Source organism: Saccoglossus kowalevskii, chromosome 1 (assembly GCF_978046115.1).
Source record: "Saccoglossus kowalevskii chromosome 1, keSacKowa6.1, whole genome shotgun sequence".
NCBI classification, from domain to species: Eukaryota; Metazoa; Hemichordata; class Enteropneusta; family Harrimaniidae; genus Saccoglossus; species Saccoglossus kowalevskii.
In genome coordinates this window covers 43,677,584-43,704,068 of record NC_140641.1, presented here as the reverse complement: position 1 = coordinate 43,704,068, position 26,485 = coordinate 43,677,584, and the positions used below count along the sequence as shown (strand labels likewise).

Sequence of the window (26,485 nt, the reverse complement as noted above, 5' to 3'; positions counted from 1 at the left end):
TGTTGGACGGCGAAGTGACGCCGACTCGGACTTCAAGGGCTTTGACTTTGACTTTTTTTCAAACAACTATGAACTTTCATAATTTTTACTGTGTAAATCCGTAAATTATTATTGTTAGTGTATGACTGTCAATCCGGTATTTGTCAAAACCAGAAATAATTTTATGCAGTTTAATCCCTGACATTGTAGTTCATTTTGAGTTCACGAATATTGGGCATATTTGCGGCGAGGAAATCCAAATTCGAATGATTCCAGACTGTAGATTTTTATTATTTCTGGTTTATTTGTCACAATAAGCAATAAATTATTTTTGTTATACTTCTAATGTTGCATATTGTTTATTTCCATTGTATGTTTTCATTTGCCATTCTATTCCCTGTCGCAGTTCAATCTACGTGTTGTCAATTTCTGCGAAATTTCTTTTTTTTGCAGGGAATGTCTGGGAATATGCCCACCCCTATTTTTTGGCAATTCCATGTTCAGGACCCTGACACACTTTTCTTACAGGATCAAACCATTTTAAAGGGGCTGTATTCTCACCTGTCTTTTTCTTTTTTGTAGTTGCTTCAAGATCAGCGGCATCAAATCCCTATAAAACAGGTACCGGTAATTGCATTACATAGTCTTGTGAGTTCTCATGTTTTAACAAGACATGAATGTCACAGTCCCAGTCATTTAATCATAAAATACTTGTGTTAAAATAATACATGGAACATTTACAAACAATTGAATTAATATGTACTCTATGTGGGTACAACTAATCATATAATGATTTCCCTTAATCTAGTATTGTACAGATAACTGAAAACTTCCCTTGACCCAAGTCCAAAATCTCAGAGTACACAAGTGCAACCAAACTATGTCTTATACATGTATACTGCATTCATAAATCTGAGTAAACCTTGATGTACCTTTAATAACAACTTGACTTCTTTGTTAATTCAAGTCTTTATATATTACTAGGACCTGGGTTTGTTTCAGTATCACAACTATAATCCCCCTCAAAATGTAGCCCTGACACCCCTCTACAGTTTCCACAGAGATTGGTAATGGTACGACCCATCTGTCACTGATTCAGATCAGGTCATGACATCACTGAAAACCCTAGCATTACAATCTAAGCTTATTATTTATCTTGAGCATGCTCAGTTGTTCTTTCAGTGGTGTTGGAAGAGGTAATTTTGGATGAAAATGCTGACAAAAACCCACTTAGGATTTTCAGATCTGGTAAAAAAATTGTGTGCATATTCGGCAGAGACTTATTCATCAACCTGCGAAGTTTCATCAATATCTACTGCAGAATTTCTGAGAAAATGTTGGACATGTGTGACATGACGTATGTATGATGACAAGCTGAACACCATTGGTCAATTTATGTCAGACATATGGCACTGGAACAGCATTTATTAAAATAAAATGTGGCACCAGATCAATTCATCAATCCACCTTTTCAGATTGTGAACTTGTAAAACAGGAACTGATAAAATAGAAAGGCATTCAATATGAGCAGTTTTAGTGTTGTTGTTTTTAGTGTTTTAGTGTATAGATTTGTTGAATCCACAGTCTCCATATGTAGTAATGTAGAGCACATAGATGATGAAAAAAGCCGCTAATCGACAACATCAAATGACATTGAACAACTCTTACCTCAAATTCTTCCTCTTCATCACTGGAGCCAAAGATGTCTGCAATCAATTCTCCAACTTCTGATCTGAATAATATAAAAGTTAATTTGAATGCATGAAAATCAAAAACTAAATTTAAAATAGCAACTGACAAATTGACAAGAAACCTCAAAAAAAAAAACGGTTTATGAGATCTTTTAAAATAGATTCAGGCAGGGGTGTTTTCAACCCACCTATTCACCTAGTTCATACCCACTATAGACCCCGGTCAGTCAAAATGATTATTTTGAACTGTCTGTAGGCATTAATCTGTGATTTAGCCAATGACAGAGTGAGAAAACCAGGTCAGGGGAAGCCCCATGACCTAAGGATTTTCTTCCACGTCACGTATCACGTGATAAGGTATAGAGGTCAGCGGCCATATTGCCTTATATTCACTCTCCTGTTTTTCCCGTATACAAGGACTTAAAGCCAATGGCTACGGAAAGTGGGGTGGTTGGGAGTGTCTGGAGTGCCGAGACTGCTCTATCGCCTATGCGCAGTTAGCCCTGTGATCGTCCTTGCTGGGTCAACAATCATGTCTGACTCGCTACGACAGGGCCCACCCCTATAAACTGATCTAATATCTATGTATTAGTAGCATGTGCATGTTGGTGTTGTTGTCTTTGTCATCGTTGTTGTTGGTCATTGAGTTAGTATGTTTTGAAGTGTATGGTCAGAATAGACTCGCGAGTCTATGGTCGATAAATGAACGTAGTGAATCGAGTGTTGCAGGATACAATCAACCCCTTTTATATATTCACTACACATGCAGTTTCTATTTTGGACTATACTGTTTACTATATAGTCTTTAACAATATGTCCTGAACATGTTATTTACTAAATCCAATATGATATTATCACATTGCTACTTGATATTCCACAAGAATTTTCTGAAGTGACTGGTCATCTTGTGTCAGCTGCTGGTCTATATATTCTTGTGTGTTTTTCTTAGATGTTTGTGATTACCATCAAATGCCTGCCCATTTTATTGTAACCTTCATATGGTCTGATAACTTCCTTGTTGACTTCAGCTTGCTTCCTTGTTTTTTTTCACTATAATTGTTATATGTGGCTCTTTTGTTATAGTAGTAGGCCTGTCAGGCTTTGTTGTCAGCTTTACTACATTCTCATTGGTGTAAGAAGTTTAGTAGTTGTATATAGTAGAATCGTTGACTTCCTTGCTCTGGACTCAAGTCTATATCTTGTGTGAGGGTGTTTCTGAAATCTAATATTGCTACATGTAATTAAAGGACCTGTTCAAGCCAATTTTGCTTTCCTCATTGCTGTTGAAGTGAGAAGCTACAGCAATGACTAGTATATGCATTAACAATTCTTATGCATGTTCACTTATGTGCTGCAATTGAACAAATTAATTTTAGGAATATATTTATGGTAATAGAGACACACTGACAACATTTTAAAAATTAACAAAATTCATACATCTTAACAGTGAATCGACAAGCAGTAGCAGTGGTTCATTGGATAGCACAAATCCCATATGTTGCCACTATGAGGTTGAAATGGCAAAATCCTTGAATGAAATTTAAAACAAAAATCAGCCTCTCAACCGAGATACAATGTAGCTCCACTGTTAGCAATGCACATTTCAAATAAAGAATTGAAAATATCACAAAATGAACAAATCTGAGAGAGGTCCACCTGTAACAAAAAAGCAGGGAGAGATGCTTACATAACTTTAAAAAACACAAACCAAGCTTCGCAAATATCCCATCATGCAGACTAATTAATCCATCAAAATCTGAAATAGGGAAGATAACCAAACAAATCCTGGATAGAATTAACAAGAAGACCATCACAGCTACTGGTATCAACCAGTGGAAGACTAGGTCTTCCGTGATCAAATGGTTTGACCATATCGATAACAAGGCACGTTATAACTTTATTTGTTTTGACGTTGTGGAATTCTACCTATCCATAAGCAAATATCTACTAAGCAAAGCTTGCGTTGCGTTGCGTTTTGCCTCAGCCAAAGATAATATCCCGGATGAAGAAATAAACATCACTCATGCCAACAAACAACAACAAACGTTGTTAATCCACAATCAATCACTGTGGCAAAAGGGCTCCAACACGTGTGATGTCACAATGGGAAGTTTTGACGGCACAGAGACCTGCGAACTTGTGGGCTGCTTCCTGCTTTCACAACTTGAAGCACGGTTAGGGAAGAATGTCTGTATCGGTCTATACAGAGATGACGGTTTAGTCGCCTTAGACGCCACACCCAGAACAGATCAAAAAAGAAATCTGTCACATATTTAAAAACCACGGCCTAAAGATTGTGATCGAAGCAAATAAGAAAATAGTCAACTTCCTTGATGTCACGCTAAACCTCATTGAGGGTTTATACAGCCCCTTTACAAAGCCTAACGGCACATGGTATACATACACAAGGAGAATAACCACCCACACGCAATCACAAAGAATATCCTGGCTGGGATTAACAAGAAATTATCATCAATATTGTCAGATATGAAGATGTTTGACATTGCGGCACCACCCTACCAAAGAACTGTCATGCAGTAATGCCCTTTGGTTTAACCCACTATACAGCTGAAACGCCTGTAACAGCATCGGCAAGCAATTCCTGGATTTAATCGACAAGTGCTTCCCAACTGGCAATAATCTCAGGAAAATATTCAACAGAAATACCATCAAAGTCAGCTATAGCTGTATGAACAATATAAAAGATACTACCGTATCAAACAAATGCCAACTTGCGACCGATAAGAACAGAGTAATAAAATGAAAGTCAACATGCTATTCAATTGCCACAAGAAAACAGCATGTCCACTGGAGGGAAGTGCTTGAAGTCCATCGTCATATACCATATACCAGAAGTTACGCGACTTACTGGAAATTAATTCAAAACAAGGTACAGAAACCACACAGCCTCATTTCGTAATCAGGCATCGAGAAATGCGACAGAAATTAGTAAACATGTTTGGTCACTCAAAGAAAAAAATATAGAGCATAGAATAACATGGAAAATTCTTGCTCGTGGTAGCCCGTACAGTAGCTCTAGCAAACGATGCATTCTATGTTTGAAGGAAAAAATCATAAGTTTTAGACCTCACCACTCCACACTAAACAAAAGAAATGAATTCATGTCATCATGCCAACACAGATCAAACACCGTATTATGTAACACTTAAACCTGTACATTTTTATTTTAATTAATATGTTAATTTGCGAAGTTTATAATGTATGTAGTACCTATATATGTAATATCAAAGCAATTGGACTTGTGGTTTTTAACAAGAAGTCGAAAATATCACTTTTTACCAAAAATGACAAAAATATTCACAAAAATTAGAGAATTGAAGATATCATTACAAAATGAACAAATCTGAGAGAGGTCCACATGTAGTACCTATATATGTAATATCAAAGCAATTGGACTTGAGGTTTTCAACAAGAAGTCGAAAATATCACTTTTTACTAAAAATGACAAAAATATTCACCAAAATTAGAGAATTAAAGATATCATTACAAAATGAACAAATTTGAGAGAGGTCCCCATGTATTACCTATATATGTAATATCAAAGCAATTGGACTTTTTAACAAGAAGTTGAAAAAATCACCAAAATTAGAGAATTGAAGATATCATCATGAAATAAACAAATCTGAGAGAGGTCTACCCAAGGTACATATACACCAAGTATCAAAGCATTCAGGCTTGTAGTTTTCAAGGAGAAGTCAAAAGAGTAAAACATTGACACGGACGACAACGACGGACAATCACTCATATGATAAGCTCCACTCGACAAAGTCGACAGCGGAGCTAATAAGTCAAAACATGGCTCTAGAAGCCCAATCATTAAAACAGTCAGCCATTTTGAATTCAATCTGAATCAAAGAAAGCTTAGAAAGAACTCCCATGTGCTGAGAGTATTGGAGACACATTAAATATAATTTGAAATTACTTTGCTGAAAACTAATTATGCAAATCAGGAAATTAACATGAACAGATTTGATTGTAAAACTAATGAGGTCTGCGCAATGTAACAAAAACTCTATGTACCAAGTTTAATTGAAATGTGATTAGAACCAAAAAATTATGAATTATTATGCTAATTAGGGAAATAATATGAACAGAGTTTTACCAAAAACTAATTGGGTCTCTGCATAATTCTAGATTCATTGAAATGTGATGATTAGTACTTTAGATATCAGTAGAAAAGCTGAACATTAATTATGCAAATTAGGTAATTAATATGCACAATTATTTACCCTGAAACTAATCAGGTCTCTGCATAGTCCTAAAGGATCTATGTACCAAGTTTCATTGAAATGCGATGATTAGTACTTGAGATACCCGTGGAAAAGCTGAAAATTAACTAATTATGCAAATTAGGTGATTAATATGCACAAATATTTATTCGAAACAATCAATCTCTGCATAGTCCTTGAGTATGTAAGTACCAAGTTTCATTGAAAGGTAATGCTCACTACTTATATCAAAAGCTGAAAATTAATTAATTATGCAAATTAGGTAATTATATGTACTGATATTACCATAAAAACTATCAGTGTGCAGTGTCATATGACATCTATGTACCAAGTTTCATTGAAATGTGATTAGTACTTGAGATATCAGTGGAAAAACCGAAAATTGACTAATCATTATGCAAATTAGGTAATTAGTATCCACGGATTATTACCAAAAACTAATCAAAACCTAGCATTAGTTCAGAGCATCTATGTACCAAGTTTCATCAAAATCCAATGAGTGGTTGTTTAGATATCAGTGGAACAGTCATGGAACCACTAAAAAATAGCTAATTATCATGCAAATTAGGTAATTAATATGCACGGATTTTTACCAAAAACTAATCAAATCTGCGCATATGTTCAGAGCATCTATGTACCAAGTTTCATCAAAATCCAATGAGTGGTTCTTTAGATATCAGTGGAACAGTCATAGAACAGCTAAAAATTAGCTAATTATCATGCAAATTAGGTAATTAACGAGCATGGATTTTTACCAATGTATGGTTCTTGAGATAGCAGTGGAACAGTCGAACACACATACACACACACATACATACAGACACACTAACTGCAAAGACTCCCATTTTGTGCTCCGCACATGGAAGTCAAAAATAAAATGATGAGCATCAGGAACCCGTAATGTCTAATGTGTCTACCAAGTTTGAACAAAATCCACCCATAAATGCTTGATATTTGATGCTTTTTTTAGCACAAAAATGACCACCATTTGCCATTTTGAATAGGATCGTCAAACCAATATATCTGTTTATCTATGACATGATGTATAATGAATATTTAAAATTTGAAAATATTATTCAGATTGATCAACAGTTTTCAAGTAATTCAATAAGACATGCCATGGCATTTAAGGTGACTATTTGGTAATGTCAAAATTTCAAATTTGTCACTCAGGGGTGTAATATAGAAACATATTAGATGTCTTAATGTCACTGATACTGCACGATACATGTGATAATATGACTATTGACATGAAGACAAATACCAATATATTAGATGTCTTAATGTCACTGATACTGCACGATACATGTGATAATATGACTATTGACATGAAGACAAATACCAATATATTAGATGTCTTAATGTCACTGATACTGCACGATACATGTGATAATATGACTATTAACATGAAGACAAATACCAATATATGATCATTAATTACATGGTAACATTTCCTTTCTATTGTAAAACAAGGTTAGAAGTTGAGTTAATCACCTGCTACATGAATTCATATTTACAATTAGATAATCCCTTGATGTGTTAGTGGACAGTTCTATTTTTGATGGATTGTTTCAGCCCAGAATCAACCTTTTCTGATTTGATGGATGCCAGATGTCTTGTCTTTGAGTTTTCAAAAAAATAAAATGGAATCAGCATTTTTTTAAAGTGTTTCAATATTTTGGCGTAATATTTCTGACATTTCAATCTTTCCTAACGCCTAAAATAGAGTATAATTTAAGTTTTACCATGGTCATTGACGCCATTGTGATTGTGACTAGTGTGTAACTAGTGAATTGATCATGCTGGACTTTGAATCATCCCATTGACTCTATCCTTGTACATAATGAGTACTCTATACATGTATCTGAGTTCCTCAGCTCACCAAAATCTTTCCCCAGGTTTCTTCCAGATTTGTTGAATTTCATTTGCTTGCTATTAATGATCATTGAGGCATGAAGAAGTTACTGACAAAGTTGTCCTTATTATTTATAGCTATACTGTGTTTTGTCTTGATTTCTTTTTTTTTTTGCATGTGCTGTGATGCAATGTTTCATTTTCTTGCAGTTACATCATTCTTACCATATGCAAGACATTTATTATGATATTCTTCACAATATTGTCAGACTGACTGCTGCACTCTAACTGGCTTCTTATATAAACTAGTATCATCGTGCTTTACTGCATGGACAGCTACTGGATTAATCTCTCTGGTTCTTTCTTTTGACAATTAAGACACCCAACATATTTGAATGCATTTCTCTAGACCTCGATCCACAGCCTTTCTCTCAGTTGAGAGTCATCGATTTGACAAATCAGTCTCTAATAAAGAAATAGTTTGCGTTTTTTCTCTTCTTCTTGTTACGTTCATACTAGCTCAGCTAGTGTTAATTCTTCATGCCATTCATATCAAGTTAATCAGGTGCTCTGGCTTTAGTAAATACTTGGAGATTTGCTTTTCTTCACACTTTTCTGTTTCTTGAGTACTTTTACTCTTACTCTTGAACAAACTTGCGTATGTAATTAATTATGTGGTAGAAAATTAAATAACTCGCTGGTGTGATGTGTAAAATTGATCACTCGCTCATAGCTTTGGTTGACTGATTTAACTAAATGTAGTCGTTTCTTTGGTCACTTGATCACACAATGTAATTCTGACAACATGTTTCAATGTTTTCTTTGTACTTTAATTAAAACATCAGAGTTTCTATAATTGCGAGCGTATTCTGACTCTACACTTTAAAACTCAACGGCAATGACAACAACAACAACAAAGACGACGACGGTGACAACGACAACACCAACACCAACATGCACATGCTACTAATACATAGTTATTATATCAGGTTATAGTCCAATTACAAAACAACATTTGTTACAGTTGTTATTGAAATTGAAAATAAAAGTTGACTTACTTTTCTTCATCACTTTCATCAGCACTATCATCACTACTATCAATAGTTCTTTTTCTGGATACAGTGTCTTCATCTCCATCAACCTGATTTGTATCATCTTCATCTTTGTTCAGTTGTACATCCGTAGATTTGGACTCTTCATCTTAAATGAGAAGAATGAATTGTTTATTATGCATCATCTGATATCACTTCTTTGTCTTAGCCTTGAGGGCCATATATCATTCTTTTGTACTTTAATTGCTATGAAAGCTGATCTGATCATTTCTTCTACTGTGATAAGTTAATTTCTGTACTATTGTACATGTATGTGTGTAATTGTACTTTGTCCCATGTACATTGTTATATGTCCATTGTACTTGATTAATGGATGGATGCTTCTTATTTCAACACATTGATATTTATTAGACACATTACTACTTTGCACAGGTAAACTCTCCATGACACTTGTTTATAAAAGTTTGACTCATATACATTGTGAATGGCAATGCACAATAACTGAACTCAATTTGGACATTTTTCAACTCAATTCAACTAAGATTTGAACATAAATTTGTATTCCAAACCCCTAATCTAAAACAGCAGCATGCTCACTGATAATAAACACCTAAGCCTTCTCCAGAGGGTAACCACTAATACTAATTAGTCATCAAATTTACCTTGCATATGTTCAGATTCTTCCTCAATCTGTAAAGAATTGTCTCTACTGGCACTACCTTCCTCAGACTGTTCATCATTCTCTTCTGTCTTTTTCCCTAGACTACTTTCATCTCCATCTTCTATATCAGCAGCAACTTGATCTTCACTCTTCTCATCCTTTTCCTCTTCCTGTCTCTCTTCATCACCACTCTCTTGTTCAATTCTTACTTCTTCCTCTTCACTAACACCTTGCTCAACTGATACTGACTCTTCCTCATCAGGTTCTTGATCTTCAGCATCTTCTCCCATTTCTACATCATTCGCACCCCTTTCCTCTTCATCTTCTTGCTGCTGCTGTTCAATCTCCTCTTCATTATCCTCTTGTATCCCCTCAGCATATTGATGCGCATCACCTTCTTCAACTGTCTCCTCAACCTGTGCACTCTCTTCATTGTCACTTTCTTGCTCATTTTCATCTTCTTCAGATCCACTTGCTGCATCACCAATTTCTACATTTTCATCATCACCATGGTCACTACCTGCTACTTCCTGCTCATCACTTTGCTCTTCATCAACTGCTTCTTCATGTTCTTCTTCACTCACAACCTCGCCCTCTTCACCTTCATTACCACTCCCTTCCTCTTGTTCATATTCAATGTCGTCATCTTCTTGACCCTCAACCTCTTCACCACTGCCATCCTCTTCCTCACCACCTTCTTCTATCTCACCCTCCTGTTCTACATCACTACCCATCTCTTCCCCTTCCTGTTCTTCCCCTTCTTCCACACCCACCTCTTCTTCCTCACCATCCTCCTCTCCCTCTTGTTCTTCATCATCACTAGCCACCTCATGTTCTTCCATACCATCCCCTTCCACACCATCTTCCTCACCAACGTCTTCCCCCTCTTCCTGTTCTTCATTTTCGTGCTCCTCAGCTTCTTCTTGAAATTCACCCTCACTCACTCTCTCATCATCACTGTCTTTTTGTTCTTCATCATTGCTCTCTTCATCATTTGCTTCTTTATCTGATTCCTCATCAGAGTCCGACCGATATTCTCCTTCCTAGTAAACAAAAAAAAATGCTAAGAATAAAACTAAGAGTAGGAAGTGTGTTCATGCATATTTACAAACAGTTTGTGGCATATAAGAGCTGTCAGAAACCAATACAGTTTCTCATTAACCATGTTTACACCAGAAACCTAAATAAGGCCAACAAAACTTATCAACTGGTGCATATTAGAAACCTGTGCTTAACACAGTTTTGCAGATCAAACATTATATATACATGTATAATTATATATATTTTCTTGATATGCATTGAAAAATATAATCACAAGACTAAAAAAACACTGCATCACCACATCATTTTTCAATTCTTTATATGTACCTCAAGATCTTCATTTCCTTGTTCCTCCCCTTCTTCTTCATATTCATCTTGTACTGGTGTACTCCCACCTGAAAAAGTAGAAATAGATGTAAACCAAAACACAGAAAACTGAGTTCAGTAGATTCATGTTCATGAAAAATAAAAAATTAAAAAGCATCTAGAACCAAGCATCAAGAAACTGCCACCACACTGGCCATGTTTTCACTGTCTTAAGCATTTGTTAAAAACAAAATTTCCATCAGTCAACAATTGTTTCAACAATCTGTTGAAAAAAAATGATTTGCATCAAGGACCCATTATGTTTAAAATGCACACACAGAGGTGAACTTATATTGTATAAGAGTTTGTTCTACGTCAGAACAGAGACTAACAAGTCATTGTCAATGACACGTCCCCGTTCTGTTCATATTTGAGTGACATAGACATTCAAAGCAGATCATGATCGAAATCTCAGACCACTTTCAGTGGTCTGATCCGAAATGCACCTGCATATGTACAACACATTGTATGTGTGTGAAGTGTGGTCTTGATCGGTTCAGGCATGCCTGAGATATGGATGCTGAACTGTATTCAGTTAAAACCCGATTTGGAAAACAAAACAACGTGATACAAGGTACCATAATGTACAATGTATGCATGAAGTGTGAACTAAATTCACCCATGGTGAATATGTGCAATTTTGACGAATTTTTGACCTTTGATGGATGTTATACACCCATCTTAAATCAGATCTTGACCCACCCAACATGTATGATGTATGTATGACGCCTGAGAAATGGATCCGGAACTATATTTAGTAAAACAAAATAATACAACATTCGTTAAAAGTCAAAATTTCATCTGAAAAACTTGACGAAGATCTGCAAAATAAATGATGTGCTGCAAGGTCCAATTATGTATACCATGATGTATGATGTGTGTGTGAAGTTTGAACTTGATCAGCTTATACGCAACAATATGGATGTTGAATTGCATGCAGTAAAACAAAATAGCCACCAGTCAGCCATTTTCAACACAATCCTAAAAAAAAATTTAGACTAAATTTGCCTACGCATGACTAAAATTCAGTTCCGGTATGGTGAAAATGTGCAATTTTGGTGAATTTTTGACCTTAAAAGGACTGGCCTAAATGCACAGGCATATGTATGATATAATGTATGATGTGTAGGTGAAGTTTGAACTTGATCTGTCCAGGCATGTCCGAGATATGGATCGAAAACTAAATTCTTTAAAACAAAATGGCCGCCAGTCGGCCATTTTGAACTTGATCCGAATAAAAATTGGTGTGCATCAAGCTTATATAATGTTTAATATATGCACTAAATCTGAACAAAATCCATCTATGCATGACTGAGATCCGGTTCCGGAATTGTGAAAATACGTGATTTTGATGCATTTTCGGCCTTAAAATGGCAATCATTCAGCTATTGTTAAGCGGATCGTGAAACAAATGCACATATCTATTTGTGACATGATGTAACATGTGTGTGTGAAGTTTGAACTTGATCAATCCAGACATGTCTCGGATACGGATTCAGAACTGAATTCTTTAAAACAAAATGGCCGCCTGTCGGCCATTTCGAACTTGATCCGAAAAAAAAAATGACGTGCATCAAGATCCTATTATGTTTAATGTATGTACCAAATTTGAACAAAATCTGTCCATGCATAACTGAGATCCAGGTCCGGAATGGTGAAAATGTGCGATTTCAATGCATTTTCGGCCTTAAAGCGGCCGCCATTTGGCTATCGTTAATGAGATCATGAAACAAATGCCCATACATATTTGTGACATGATATACCTTGTGTGTGTGAAGTTTGAACTCGATCAATCCAGGCATGTCTCAGATACGGATCCAGAACTGAATTCTTTAAAACAAAATGGCCGCTAGTCGGCCATTTCAAACCCAATCCCAAAAAAAAATGACGTGCATCAAGATCCTATTATGTTTAATGTATGTACCAAATTTGAACAAAATCTGTCCATGCATAACTGAGATCCAGGTCCGGAATGGTGAAAATGTGCGATTTCAATGCATTTTCGGCCTTAAAGCGGCCGCCATTTGGCTATCGTTAATGAGATCATGAAACAAATGCCCATACATATTTGTGACATGATATACCTTGTGTGTGTGAAGTTTGAACTCGATCAATCCAGGCATGTCTCAGATACGGATCCAGAACTGAATTCTTTAAAACAAAATGGCCGCTAGTCGGCCATTTCAAACCCAATCCCAAAAAAAAATGACGTGCATCAAGGTCCTATTATGTTTAATGTATGCACCAAATTTGAACAAAATCCGTCCATGCATAACTGAGATCCGGGTCCGGAATGGTGAAAAAATGCGATTTTGATGCATTTTCGGCCGCTATTCGGCCATCGTTAATCGGATCATGAAAAAAATGCATGTGCATATGTCCCATATAATGTGTGATGTATGAGTGAAGTCTGAATTTAATCGGTCCATGCATGTTTGAGATACAGGTGATCACGGACGCACACAGGGCAAACCATAAGTCCCCGTTTTCGGACTATGTCCGAACGAGGACTAAAAATGCCAAGTATCCAGGTGATCACAGTCTGTAATAAAGGGCTATGAGCAGACCCCCTTAGTGAATGGTTGATTCATCCCAAATCACATTTGTCACACATGTCGATTATTCCCACAAGTTTATTCATACCAAAGTCGATTCGTCCCACAAATCGATTCGTCCCACAAGTCGTTTCGTCCAAAAATTGACTTGTTGAATCAATATGCTATTATTCCAAAGTCGATTGAAATTAGCCCTGCAATACTAATTGTGGTAAAACCACACAGACCCAATGTATGTTGGTTGTTCTTAATATCTTGTTGATTTCAGCCCGTTATTATTACTATTATTATTATTATGTGTATATTTCAGATCATAAAAAATCCATAGCAAAAAAAAACAAGCAGCCTATCGGCTGAGATAGCTCCGCTGTTAGCAATGCACATTTCAATTAAAGAACTGAAGACATGATTAGAAAATGAACAATATGAATAGTATCAAAGCAATCAGACTTACAGTTTTTAACAAGAAGTCGAAAATATCACTTTTTACCAAAAAATTACAAAAATATTCACCAAAATAAATTAATTAGAGAATTGAAGATATCATCACAAAACGAACAAATCTGAGAGAGGTCCACATGTAGTACCTATATATGTAATATCAAAGCAATCGGACTTACAGTTTTCAACAAGAAGTCGAAAATATCACTTTTTACCAAAAATGACAAAAATATTCACCAAAATTAGAGAATTGAAGATATCATCACAAAATGAACAAATCTGAGAAAGGTCCACATGTAGTATCTATATATGTAATATCAAAGCAATTGAACTATTGGTTTTTAACAAGAAGTCGAAAATATCACTTTTTACCAAAAATTACAAAAATATTCACCAAAATTAGAGAATTGAAGATATCATCACAAAATAAACAAATCTAAGAGAGGTCCACATGTAGTACCTATATATGTAATATCAAAGCAATCGGACTTGCGGTTTTTAACAAGAAGTCGAAAATATCACTTTTTACCAAAAATGACAAAAATATTCACCAAAATTAGAGAATTGAAGATATCATCACGAAATGAACAAATCTGAGAGAGGTCCACATGTAGTACCTATATATGTAGTATCAAAGCAATTGGACTTGCGGTTTTTAACAAGAAGTCGAAAATATCACTTTTTACCAAAAATGACAAAAATATTCACCAAAATTAGAGAATTAAAGATATCATTACAAAATGAACAAATCTGAGAGAGGTCCACATGTAGTACCTATATATGTATTATCAAAGCATTTGCACTTGCGGTTTTTAACAAGAAGTCGAAAATATCACTTTTTACCAAAAATGACAAAAATATTCACCAAAATTAGAGAATTGAAGATATCAACATGAAATGAACAAACCTAAGAGAGGTCTACCCAAGGTACATATACACCAAGTATCAAAGCATTCAGGCTTGTAGTTTTCAAGAAGAAGTCGAAAAAGTAAAACATTGACACGGACGACGACGGACAATCACTCATATGATAAGCTCCGCTCGACAAAGTCGACAGCGGAGCTAAAAAGTCAAAAAATCCGCTTCTCCCATAATTTCTATATCACACTCTGCAACTCCAAATCAAGCTCAGCATGATAATGCATCAAATTAGGCTGTTGTGATTGTATGGATGAGAACACATCACAGCAAAGGTAGCCAAGCAAGTAGATGATTTTATGATACTTGTAGTCGACTTTAATGACAGTTGTGAAATTAGTTTAAACTCTGCTCAAACGCAATAATCCACCATTGAATGAATGAAGGAATGCAGCTTTATATATGGTTTACATATGAAGTATTTTCATTCCAGCAGCTTTCGAGTAGTTACCATTGCTACTATAAATTAGACTTGACCATGATACTTTCGGCACTGGTTTACCCATGGTAAATTTTGTCTTTTAAGAAGAGAGGTTTGGTTGGTTGCCAGGATCCTTCCTCGAAAAATAATATCGAAAAGATAATTTTGTCTGTGTGTTAGCTTGATTTATCTAATGTTTTCAAAGTGTTTTTTGTGAGCCTTGTTGGTGTTCTTGGGCTGCATAGAAAATGTGAAATATACCATCCATAACAGGGTTTGATCCCTAGAAACATTTAAACCGGGAAGCTTTTTCAATTCATCCACGAGGATTGCTTGTTATGGTATTATGATCTAAAACTATTCAAACTAGAGACCACAAGATTTTGCTGATCCTCCCAGTTATCAAAGAACACCCTCTTTGTCCAGTTAGTGCTGTTTTGCATGCATTCGCTGTGATATGATATAAGCCCACCCCACTAACTAATTTTACATGTCAGGCCCCTGGGCTTATACTCTGGGAAGTACAGTAGATTGAATAATTTTTTAGTGGATTTACAAGAAAATCAGAACTATAGCTATCAGAAGAAGCCATCATATCCTGATGCTTTTTTAGTCTTAATTTGTTTAATTGCAATTTTGACATCATTTTCATAATATTGAATCTTATCTGAAAAACAAAATGACGTACATCAAGGTCCCATAATGTCCAATGTATGTACCGAGTTAGAACAAAAGCCATCTGTAAACAACTGAGGAATGGTTGATTTTGATGATTTTTCAGTGCAAAAATGGCCGCCATTTGGCCATCATGAATCAGATTGTGAAACAAATTAATGTGAATACGTACAATATCAAAAGTAATATTCAATAAAACAGGTAAATGTCTAATCAAATTTAAATTTTATATTAACAATGATGAATTGGAAAGAATAACTCTTAGCCTGTGTCTCGGCCCAATGCTAGGAAGCAATGTACATGTATGTTACCTCTCAACATCAGGAAATGTCAGGGATCGACAAACAAAGATGAAAACAAAATATAGATTTATTTGTTCTGTGTGCACAAGGTATCACATGATTGTACGATATACCAGGCATACACAAATATTTACTGTAAACACCAAAAATATCTAGTACGTGAACATTACTTACAATGGATTAATATACAGTTAATAATGATCAAATACTATATATATACCTCAGATATCAATAAACCTAATACTATATTAATTCTCCAATGGTATGTGATTAGACTATAAACACAAATTATTTGAAATATCATAGCTGTACACATTAACATTAATCAGAAATGTGCAGATATCACTGGCATTCCAACCGTATTCAATTCATTACAAACTGTGACCAAGCATTCAGAACATTTCATGAATATACTATTATTGCACCAGACTATGGCTAGGTTTTATATCAACAAACTAATTTGGTTAACTCAACAGTGGCTTCAGACACCAAACCGCATTAATTAGTCCCTGTTCAGTCACAGTCCAAAAACGGGGACTTACAATGTATGGAATAATCTCTGTGCATCAATGTGTCTCTGCGTGTGTGCGTTTGGACCTACATCTTGGACATGTCTGGACCAATTACATTCAAACTTCACACATACATCGTAAGTAATTTAGCATCAGTTAGAAACTTCCATAATTTATAGTATGATTGCAGGGCATTGATAGCATTCTGTAGACCAGTTTGTGGGTCATAGTGCAATGAATTTACATCTACTTTAATGTCATTTATGAATAAATTAAAAAACAGGTGACTCAAGCCATATTCCCTGCCTAAGTGGTTAGCTGATTTGCAAAGAAATAAAAAGTGATAAACATCCTCCTTTCCATCATTACAAAGCTTACATACCCCGTTACCTTTATAATTTTCCTATCCTGTTTTATTCCCTTCCAAGTCTTCCTCAGTTAGAACTCTTATAAGGAGAGCCACGAAGCAAGTGTTGCACTCACTCGGTCGGCCGTAGCGTCATCAATAATTAAACCAATGTTGCAATATTGTAGCAGCCCATACTGAGAGAGTGGTTGAAATCATGTTTATTTGGCTTTACAAAATATTTGGTAGCAATTTGGCAGCAATTTTGCAATGTTACGCCGAAGACTGCCTGCATCTTTCATCACCGCTATTGCATTTCTGTCATGAAAACTATTCTTCAGTCGCTGGATAAAAAAAAAATTTCTATTTCAAGCCCACCGCGATATCCATATAGTGAGACATTCCAACCGCCGGAACTTGCTGAATGATAACTTTCACCGTGATTGATAAGCATCGAGTCTGATAAGAAAGCAATGTCACGATTTGACCTCTATGATGAAACACTAGTAGTGATGTCATTCTTAGCCAATCAGTAAAGCAGATGCATAAAGGTCAAAGATGATTGCCAGACTGTAAACAAAAGCATCGTATGCCATCGCAGCAGAGCGACCCCATTTTTCTTGTTTCTTTATAAGTGCCAAGCTGACAGATTGCGAAATCCGTGGATTAAAAGTGCTAAGTCCAAATTGTGTGAGACGATATCGACGAACTTCAGGACGAAGCTGTAGGGATTTTTATTCGACGGCTACAGTGGCACTGACTTGAACTTTGAGGCTTTTGAGTTTGACGAAGATGGCAATGAGCATACAAATAAAGATCTGAGAAGTTATTTCAAACAGCTATGAATTTTTATAATTTTCACTGTGTAAATTTTTAAATTATCAATGGTCTTGTATGACAGTAGATCCGTAATTTGTCGAGACCGGAAATAACTTGACACAGTTAAACCCATGACATTTTAGTTCATTGAGTTCACACGTATTGGATGTGTTTGTCGGCGGGGAAATCCTAAATTCGAATGATTCCTCACTGTCGATTTTTATTATTTCTGATTTATTTGTCACATTATAAGTAATAAATTATTTTTTTTATACTTCTAGTGTTGCATATTGTTCATTTATTTCTGTTGCATGTTTTCATTTGCTGTTCTATTCCATGCCGCAGTTCGATATGTGAGTTGTCAATTATTTTGCAGGGGATATATTGGCAATTTTCCATGTTCAGGACACTGGGCTCTTACCCGGATAAATACGGTAGATGATGTCTTGCCATCCAAGATCTCCCAATATTGCTGGGCATGCTACATTCCTATTAACTTTAAAGACAAACTTAACAAATTGATACTGGATGCTTTTAAGTTTGTTTTTATTCATTGTACTTTCTGTCTGCCATACACTAGATCCATAGTTACATCACCACATTCAAATCTATTGTAACTGTTATTTATGATTTACTGTATGCCAGTGTTCTCCCCAGGATGTAAACAGGGTGGCGACCCCGCCACAGTGCTTTGATTTGCCGCCACATCGGTCTGACACTGCCACGGTAATTTAGCGAGACCGCCACAGTGCTTTTTTCATTGGGTATCTCGTCACGCTGGTCGGCCCGACCGGCACTCAAAATTAGCAACCACCACGGAAATTCTTCCGACCAGGACTATTGTTATATTGTTATTATACTTACGTACCGGCCGACACACATCCTGCCAGTCGTGGATAATAATTTGTAAACAATAGACATAGTCGCTTCAAACAATACAAGTCAATTTAGTAAAATTAGCACCTTTTTGTTTGTAAGTAAGTAAATACTTTCTGCGATAGACAGTCTTTAGATTGAAAGCTAAAATTCTTTCAAAATCAATTCCACCCCGATATAACATGGGCAATGCAGAGTTCATGATCAGTTCACACTACTCAAGAAAAAACAACATGTTTATTGCGTGATTGGGTAAAATACATTTGAACTGTTATCATCGTGAATCATGTAAAAACTCTTCTTTCAAGACTTCTTTTACCTTTTAAAAATTGCTAATCACCTCTTTTGAAAACCATCATGCAGTTTTCATCTGAAATCCATACCATGGAGGTAAAAAGAGAAGGAGTCACAGCCAAAATAATTCTCCTAAACTTTTGTTTTAGCCAAGTTTAATCCAATAATCCCCTTTGTCTTATCGTCCTTTCACCTCAGGATCGCCGCCGACACGCCATTTCTCTCAAGCATTGCTGCGTACAGTACGCACTCCAAGGTCTTGTTTTACGGTGTCGCAGTAAAAGCCAAAAGACATAAAGCATGCGTAGATCTTTTATATGTAGAGGAATCGTGTTTGTGAGAACGGAAAGTTGGAATTTTGAAAATCAGAGAATTTCTTTAAGTAATTTTTCGTTTTTCAGCACATTTTCCGTTGTATTTTTGAATCGGTAATATTGTCATGTTTTGAAACCTTGCTATTACTGTTTTTTAGTCCAAAATAAAGATCGTTTAATGTTCTTTGCAATGGTGCATGACAAGGACCACACCATGTTGTACCAGAGACTGAATTTTGAGGTTTAAAATGACACTTTTTGAATGTCCTACCGCCGAGTGCTGCCGAAGGCGTTCGTAGTATGATAATACATGGTAATCCTCGCTGCGCTAAGAGGAAACTGTCCTCCTTGATCCGTTCGGCAAATAAACTCCCTGATCTATGTACAAACAGCGGCTATGTATTTTTTACCATTCGGCAAACTTCTGGTTCTACCAGCATTACCATGTGGCATTCTGATTGGTTAATGGCATTTTTGACCCATCGGGTCAAAGAACACATGCCGGTCTACTAATGCGTCACAACTATCATGGCGGGTCTGTGTTTTTTATCGATCGAGTGGTCAAAAATAATTGCTCCCGATAAAACTATTTCAAATTTTACGTTTTTTCATATAAAAAAAGTAATATTTTTTGCATGGCATCATGACTGAGTAATAGGAATTATTGGTATAACCGGTGTATAACATCGCGAAGTAAGTTATGTCACGTCGTAACTTTGATGATCGCTTGGAAGTGTTATTTATTTGTTCGTTCATTAATACTGTAAATGTAAACGTTGTAGAAGCTGATGGTCGAAATAATAACCAGCAATCCGCCAAATAATTACGTGGTCGATTTTTTGAAGGAGAATTTCGTAGTAAATAAGATCAGGGTTCTCCATGAGGGGTTTTAACAGGGCGCCGCGCCCTGTTATTGAAATTGGCGCCCTGTTTAAATTGTCAGCGCCCTGTTATATTTCCTGTGCGCCCTGCATGGTCCCAGACAAAGAATTGTACAAAACAGGCCAACACTCATTAGTTGTGTTCACGTTACACGAAGTACGGGCTAAGATTTAAGCTGATTTAGGCTTATCTAGCATATTTGCATTTCGGCTAGACCCAATTGCGTCCACGCACAGGGAGGGCCAGTCGTTAGCACAGGCTAAGGGGTGCCATTAGTCAGTGACCTTTGGTCAGCTGCTATTTACGAATGAAAAATGGATGACATGCGCGAGGTTCTATTTCTGCTGCTGGCATGTTTCGTTCTAATTTTGAAGCGACGTGCACAGGAACGTGATAGAAGACGGACACAACTTATTTGGATGCACAGAAACAATATACAACGGGCGTAACAGAAGACAGAGTTTTATTAATGCATGTCGTAGACAGCGAACCAAATTTATTTTGTCTACGATTGGAGCTGCTGTACGCTCTACTACAGTGACCCGATTAGTGTGGAAGCGAGCGCGGAGTAATGACTGGTGGAATAGTGTCGTTATACGAACATGCATTCTCCGTCGCAGAGACTATGGGTCTTTTATCACTAAGCTAGGTAGTCGCCAGGGAACGTCCCACTAGTCTCTGCCACAAGCTAATTTAAATATTAATGATTGGACCTACTTTTTGCTTTGCCGTGAGTGCGTTCGCATCGCTCCCTGGGGGTGCCGCAAACAACGCAGTAGGAAGTAGATGTATTGGTCTGCTGCTATGCAAGTGAAACTCATATAAAATGTATCAAATTTATTTTGAAATCACGCCCACTAGCATTTTATGTTAGAGAAAATTACCTAAACATCTTTTTACCTATCGATTTCGTAGTTCGCTATCTTTTTCCTAACATCGCCCAGTTGTGACGTCATATAGCAGGCGAACGAAAACTGGGCAGGCGTGAGGCGCCCGCGTCACCCCAAGGCAACGACGCGAACGCACAGACGATTTGAACTGACGATTCACATCTACGTCTCCTACCGCACGATCTACTTTTTCATTATTTTAACATTTTGATAAGATTTTAGCACTGAATGTAAAAACATTTGACATATTTATTTTAAATAACACACATTTTTTTCAACAGAAGCTTAGGATATCAGAAACAAATAAATTAAAAAAAAACGCGGAATACCAACAATTTGGGTGTAAAATGTCGTCTGTGGCAGTCTAGTTGCAGCTCTCTGTGGCTCCCTAGGTCAAGAAGACTCTGCAAGGGAGAGTGACGAACATGGGACAATTTTCACACCCAAAGGTCGTTGCAGAGGGCGCTTAGCCCTGGGCTAAGTGTTCACGCATACTTCGTTAGCCCGTGCTAAGGTCTAGACCGCGTCTTAAATTCGGATCAGATTTAACCCGTACTTAGCATTCCTTAGCCTGTGCTAAGCGTTCACGCACGTTTTAATCTTAGCACGGGCTAAGGAATTTGACCTCTTAGCCCGTGCTAAGGAGCTGTGCGTGAACGCAACTAATGTCTTCCGAAGATGATTCATTGTGCTCAGGGTAACTGGTTCATTGTTTTAAGGTGCAACTGCGAAAATTCCGGTTTGTTACCATGAGGTGATAACACCACCGAACAAAAAGTTCAAAACGATTAAAAATGAACATGTGGCCTAGAAAAGTGCATTACCGTACCCATATTTTTACTGCCAGGGTGACGTCAAATATATAAAATCGTTATCGGTAAAACCATTCATTAAACATCAGGTCTATGGTTAAAACCAAGTTCACGCCGTGACTAGGTAGTGGCAACATCGTGCATGATCGGTAATTTACCGTAAACGACCATCACAGACATTGCTGATCACCAAGAAGTACACACAAATGCTTGCTTGAACATGTAAATGTTTATATTTAAATGTCACTATTTAAAGTTGAATTTTCTTTAAATCACGATTTAAAAACCCTGGTAAAACAGCCATGCTTTCAACTCGCATCATAAGTTGAGGAAATAAATTTACTTGTGTTCTTTTGGAAGAAATATTCTGAATGGTTGTTTTTCGCGTCAATGCATGGCTTTGGCCAATCAAAAGCATCGTTACATAGTATCAGGGTGCACACAGTAAAATGAACTGTTTCCGGGTCATAGCCTGTTTCAACGAAGCAGACATCAACAAACTTTCGATTCGAATGAAAAATATTCTTTTAAGTATGTATTTTGTTTTTTTATACCTAATTCTATTATTTTTGATAGTAACTGTTAACTGCAGATCGAAAATCTTCTATTGTGTACATTTTATGTCATTTGATCACCTTGGTTTTTGGTGCCATTCATGCAAGTTTTTTAATGAACCAATTACGAACGTTTGTGCGACTTCATACATTTTATTTTGCTTCGTCCAAATAAATATAAATCATAAATATAAATTTTTGCTAAAAATTAAATAAAGCATGTATGTATCTATTTGGGAAAATAAATTAACAAACTTGTTAGATAGAGAACCCTGAAGATCATGAAAGTCGTGAACATAATCCTGACTGAAAGGTTTCAAATAAGTTTCATTTAACCTTTTACAATTTATTTGTTTCTTTTTAGTCTGCTAAATAAATATTGTTTATTGTGTGGGGTGTAAATGTGCTTTGGTCAATCTTTATTATTATGTAAATGATATGCAAACTATATGCAAATTAGTCCACCACAGTGGTTTAAATTCCTGGGGAGAACACTGTATGCGAATATTTTCATTTCTTTTTTATAAGTTTCCTAAAATTTGAATGATCCTTCAATGATTTTGAAATAATTGCTATGTTCACACGACAGCATTTTATCAGAACCCGACGGCTCGAGCCAGCAAAAATGGGCGTGTAAACGCGTTCGGCTCAACTAAACCCTCTGGGTTGAACTCCGATAGGGTCGAGTCCTGTCATGGCTCCGATCGTGTAAACACATCAGGGCCAAACTATCAGAGCCAAAATCACGCCCTCAATCGTCTTCTTCGAGTAAACTCTCATTTCAATTATGGCGGAGACAACATCTTTCGTAATTTAGCGTAATTTCCGGCTTGACAAAGTCTAGAGGTACGCAACCTAATATATAGTAACGAATTATTGTGATAGATTGATAGCTCAACGGGAAACAAAAAAATGGCGTACAAAATTATGCGACAAAAACTTGAAAAAATGACTGAACGGCAACTTTTTAAAGACACTAAACATAAAAATCGTAGAAGCGATCACGGTACGGTGACATGTTCCTGGTAGGTTTAGATTCTTCCATAGTCCCTCTATGATAGCTAGAGAGAATCTGTGATTCTTCCTAGTAATTTAGATATCACTACAGTTGAATAATGTAGAATACTTTATTTTCGCTTGGAATTTATTTCCGCTATTTTCGCTGAAGGGATGTTTCCGTGAAAATAAAATCCAGCGAATATACTTTTTTTCCTATATTTCACATTAAACTCATCAAAAATCAGTGAAAATAAATTCCACACAAAACGCCCAAAAAGCCTTTTCAGCGAAAATAAAGTATTCCACAGTAGTTACAAAATGGTAATTTTGCATGACAATAACTTGAGCGAATAGGTTGTATTAAACGCATTTTAGCTGCCGTGTTTCCTGTTGATTCGAGATACTAGTACCTAAATCATAATACCAGTCATTGTCTTTTCTACCTACATGCTCAGGCTCTTTTTTCTCCTAGCTCAACAGCATCATGCCATGTAAAGAAAAAAACACAAGCACAACACTAAAATCGTTTTCAGTCACTAATTATTCGAGGGCACTGTTCCGTTCGGCTCTGAACGAACTGAATCAAACTCTGGCAGATCTCGTCTCTCGTTCAGCTCCCGACCGTATGAATGCATTGGAGATAATCTCCTGTTAATCCGTGGGAGGAGCAGTAGTTCGGCTCCAATAGAATGCTGCCGTGTGAACATAGCAAATGATGCCTAAGTATTTGTATGTTTTAGTTTCTTATTTCTAAATTGTTTGTTTTGTATGTAGTTTAACTGCGTTATTTGCTATGATAACTATGTCATCTGCCTAGAATAGACCAGGTATTAATTGTGTTCCAATCATTACCCACAGTTTAGATAGTAAAGAACTTAACCCCTTCATTAGATTTGAAATAATATGTTCTAATATTGATTTTGTTTAGAACATTGTCATACATATCACCACCTTGAATTTCGCCTAAAAATCAGTTTCTTTAGTTTTGTTTCTACTATTTTAGCATATACTTTTCTTGACACTGATGATAGTTATTTAGGGGGTTTCATGCACAGTCACTTGGGGACTGAAAATCAATAAATACTAATTTTCAAAAAAAATCATCCGCTATACGTATATAAATAAACAAGTTGTGAAACACGGCACCTAGTAAATCGACACCCTGTCGGTTTCAAATGTCGATTTCTTACCTTAAAATGCGAAACAAAAATTTTAAAGGGGGTCAGGTGTTACATTAATAACCATTGTTCATAATCGCTAACTTGGTTTTATTCAAAACTGCACAAATCCCGCGTTTTCTGATGATATCCGACGCTTTCATGAACGAAAATGGCCAGCAGCCAGAATCAAGGGGGATTCGCACAGAGTTCTGGGTAAATCAAGGAAATAGTTATACTCGCTGTTACGGCATGCCTGATTGGCTGAAAATGAGTATGCGCACTTGATTTACCCAGAACTCTGTGCGAATCCCCCTTGATTCTGGCTGCTGGCCATTTTCGGTCATGAAATTGTCGGATATCACCAGAAAACGCGCGATTTGTGCAGTTTTGAATAAAACCTAGTTAGCGATTATGAACAATGGTTATTAACATAACACCTGACCCCCTCTGCACTTTTTGTTTCGCATTTTAAGGTAAGAAATCAACATTTGAAACCGACAGGGTATCGATTTACTAGGTGCCGTGTTTCACAACTTGTTTATTTATATACGTATAGCGGATGATTTTTTTTGAAAATTAGTATTTATTGATTTTCAGCCCCCAAGTGACTGTGGTTTCATGTCTTTTTTTTATGAATTGGTTTTACAACTAATTTTTCCTATGTGACAGGAATATTATTGGTGATTTTTAGCCTAATATGTAAACTGTGCATCAGAATCTGATTATATTCATTCCGTGCGGCAGATTCTTTATTTAATTTGCACTGGTGACCAACGTGTGCACCTCTCAAAAAGAAAGCCTAAGTACTGCGACATGTGAGCACAGCGTGACATAACTCACTGAACTTACCGTTGCTCCCCTCGTATTCTTCCTCCATGGCTGTTACTGGATAGCGCAGAGTTTATGAGGTGCTACAATACGATGAATCAATCGACCGACCGAAAACTCTGGGCGATTATCGCGACCAACTGCTCAAGCTTCACCTTCAAGTGATTACTTCTTCCGTAACAACAAAGCACCTCAACAAAATGGCGGCATTTCCTGGTTATAGCGCCCTCACGAATCATCGATGTCATTGGGAGAGGGCGTCATCATTTTGTGTTTGTGTGTTCAAATTTTCTTTACCAAAGCTTTTCTTAGTTCAACACAAATTATCTCTCATTACAAAACATTCATAAACAGAAATAAAATATAGTTTTCATCTGATTGGCTGGGGTTGCTGTTCTGTTCAAAACACTGTCTCGGACATTGAGATATTGTACTGTTTTGTTCATTATGTTAAAGCGCGGTAGTCGTCGCGCTGCGCATATGCGAGATATATGGGTCTCATATAAACAAAGATGGCTTCTTTGACTGTTGCGCAGATCAACGAGTACGAACTGAGACGTTTCCAAGCTTTAATTAAGTAATTTTCATGTTATTGAAAGGTATCGAAGGAGTCACCGGCGGTAATCAATGCAAGTCGCGCCCAGGTCAAACCTCATACTTGTGATTTCCATTTGAAGAACGCATTGGATTGTGGGAAAATCAATGTTTATCAACACAAAAGTCGCACATGCGCAGCGCGACGACTACTGCGCTTTAACTTGAAACATTTTTGTATTGTAAAATTGAGAATAGTTTGCTTAACTTAACTTATTTCAGTGTAATTCATAGTTTCTGGAAACGAGTTTTCATCCTCTATAAAAGGAAGAGAATATGGTGATTTGAGGCTGTGACGTAGTCATTTGCATATAAATATTGACACATAATAAACATCTTAATGAAATCATTAACATGCTGTTAAAAACACATACACACGTGATAGAAAGAAGAATTTAC

The 26,485-nt window shown here is 36.4% G+C and overlaps 1 protein-coding gene across 1 annotated transcript in view; it reads right to left on the bottom strand.

The window, feature by feature from the left end:
* Positions 1 to 25,743, bottom strand: part of LOC100375390 (uncharacterized) — a 39,793-nt gene extending 14,050 nt beyond the window's left edge. The window contains exons 1-6 of the mRNA XM_002739410.4: positions 25,514 to 25,743; positions 10,856 to 10,923; positions 9,489 to 10,530; positions 8,833 to 8,974; positions 1,648 to 1,711; positions 541 to 589 (exon numbers count right to left, since the gene is read on the bottom strand). Coding sequence (XP_002739456.3) covers positions 541 to 589; positions 1,648 to 1,711; positions 8,833 to 8,974; positions 9,489 to 10,530; positions 10,856 to 10,923; positions 25,514 to 25,541 — 1,393 coding nt within the window. The 5' untranslated portion in view covers positions 25,542 to 25,743. The remainder of the gene's footprint in view (positions 1 to 540; positions 590 to 1,647; positions 1,712 to 8,832; positions 8,975 to 9,488; positions 10,531 to 10,855; positions 10,924 to 25,513) is intronic.
* Positions 25,744 to 26,485: the final 742 nt, after the last annotated feature.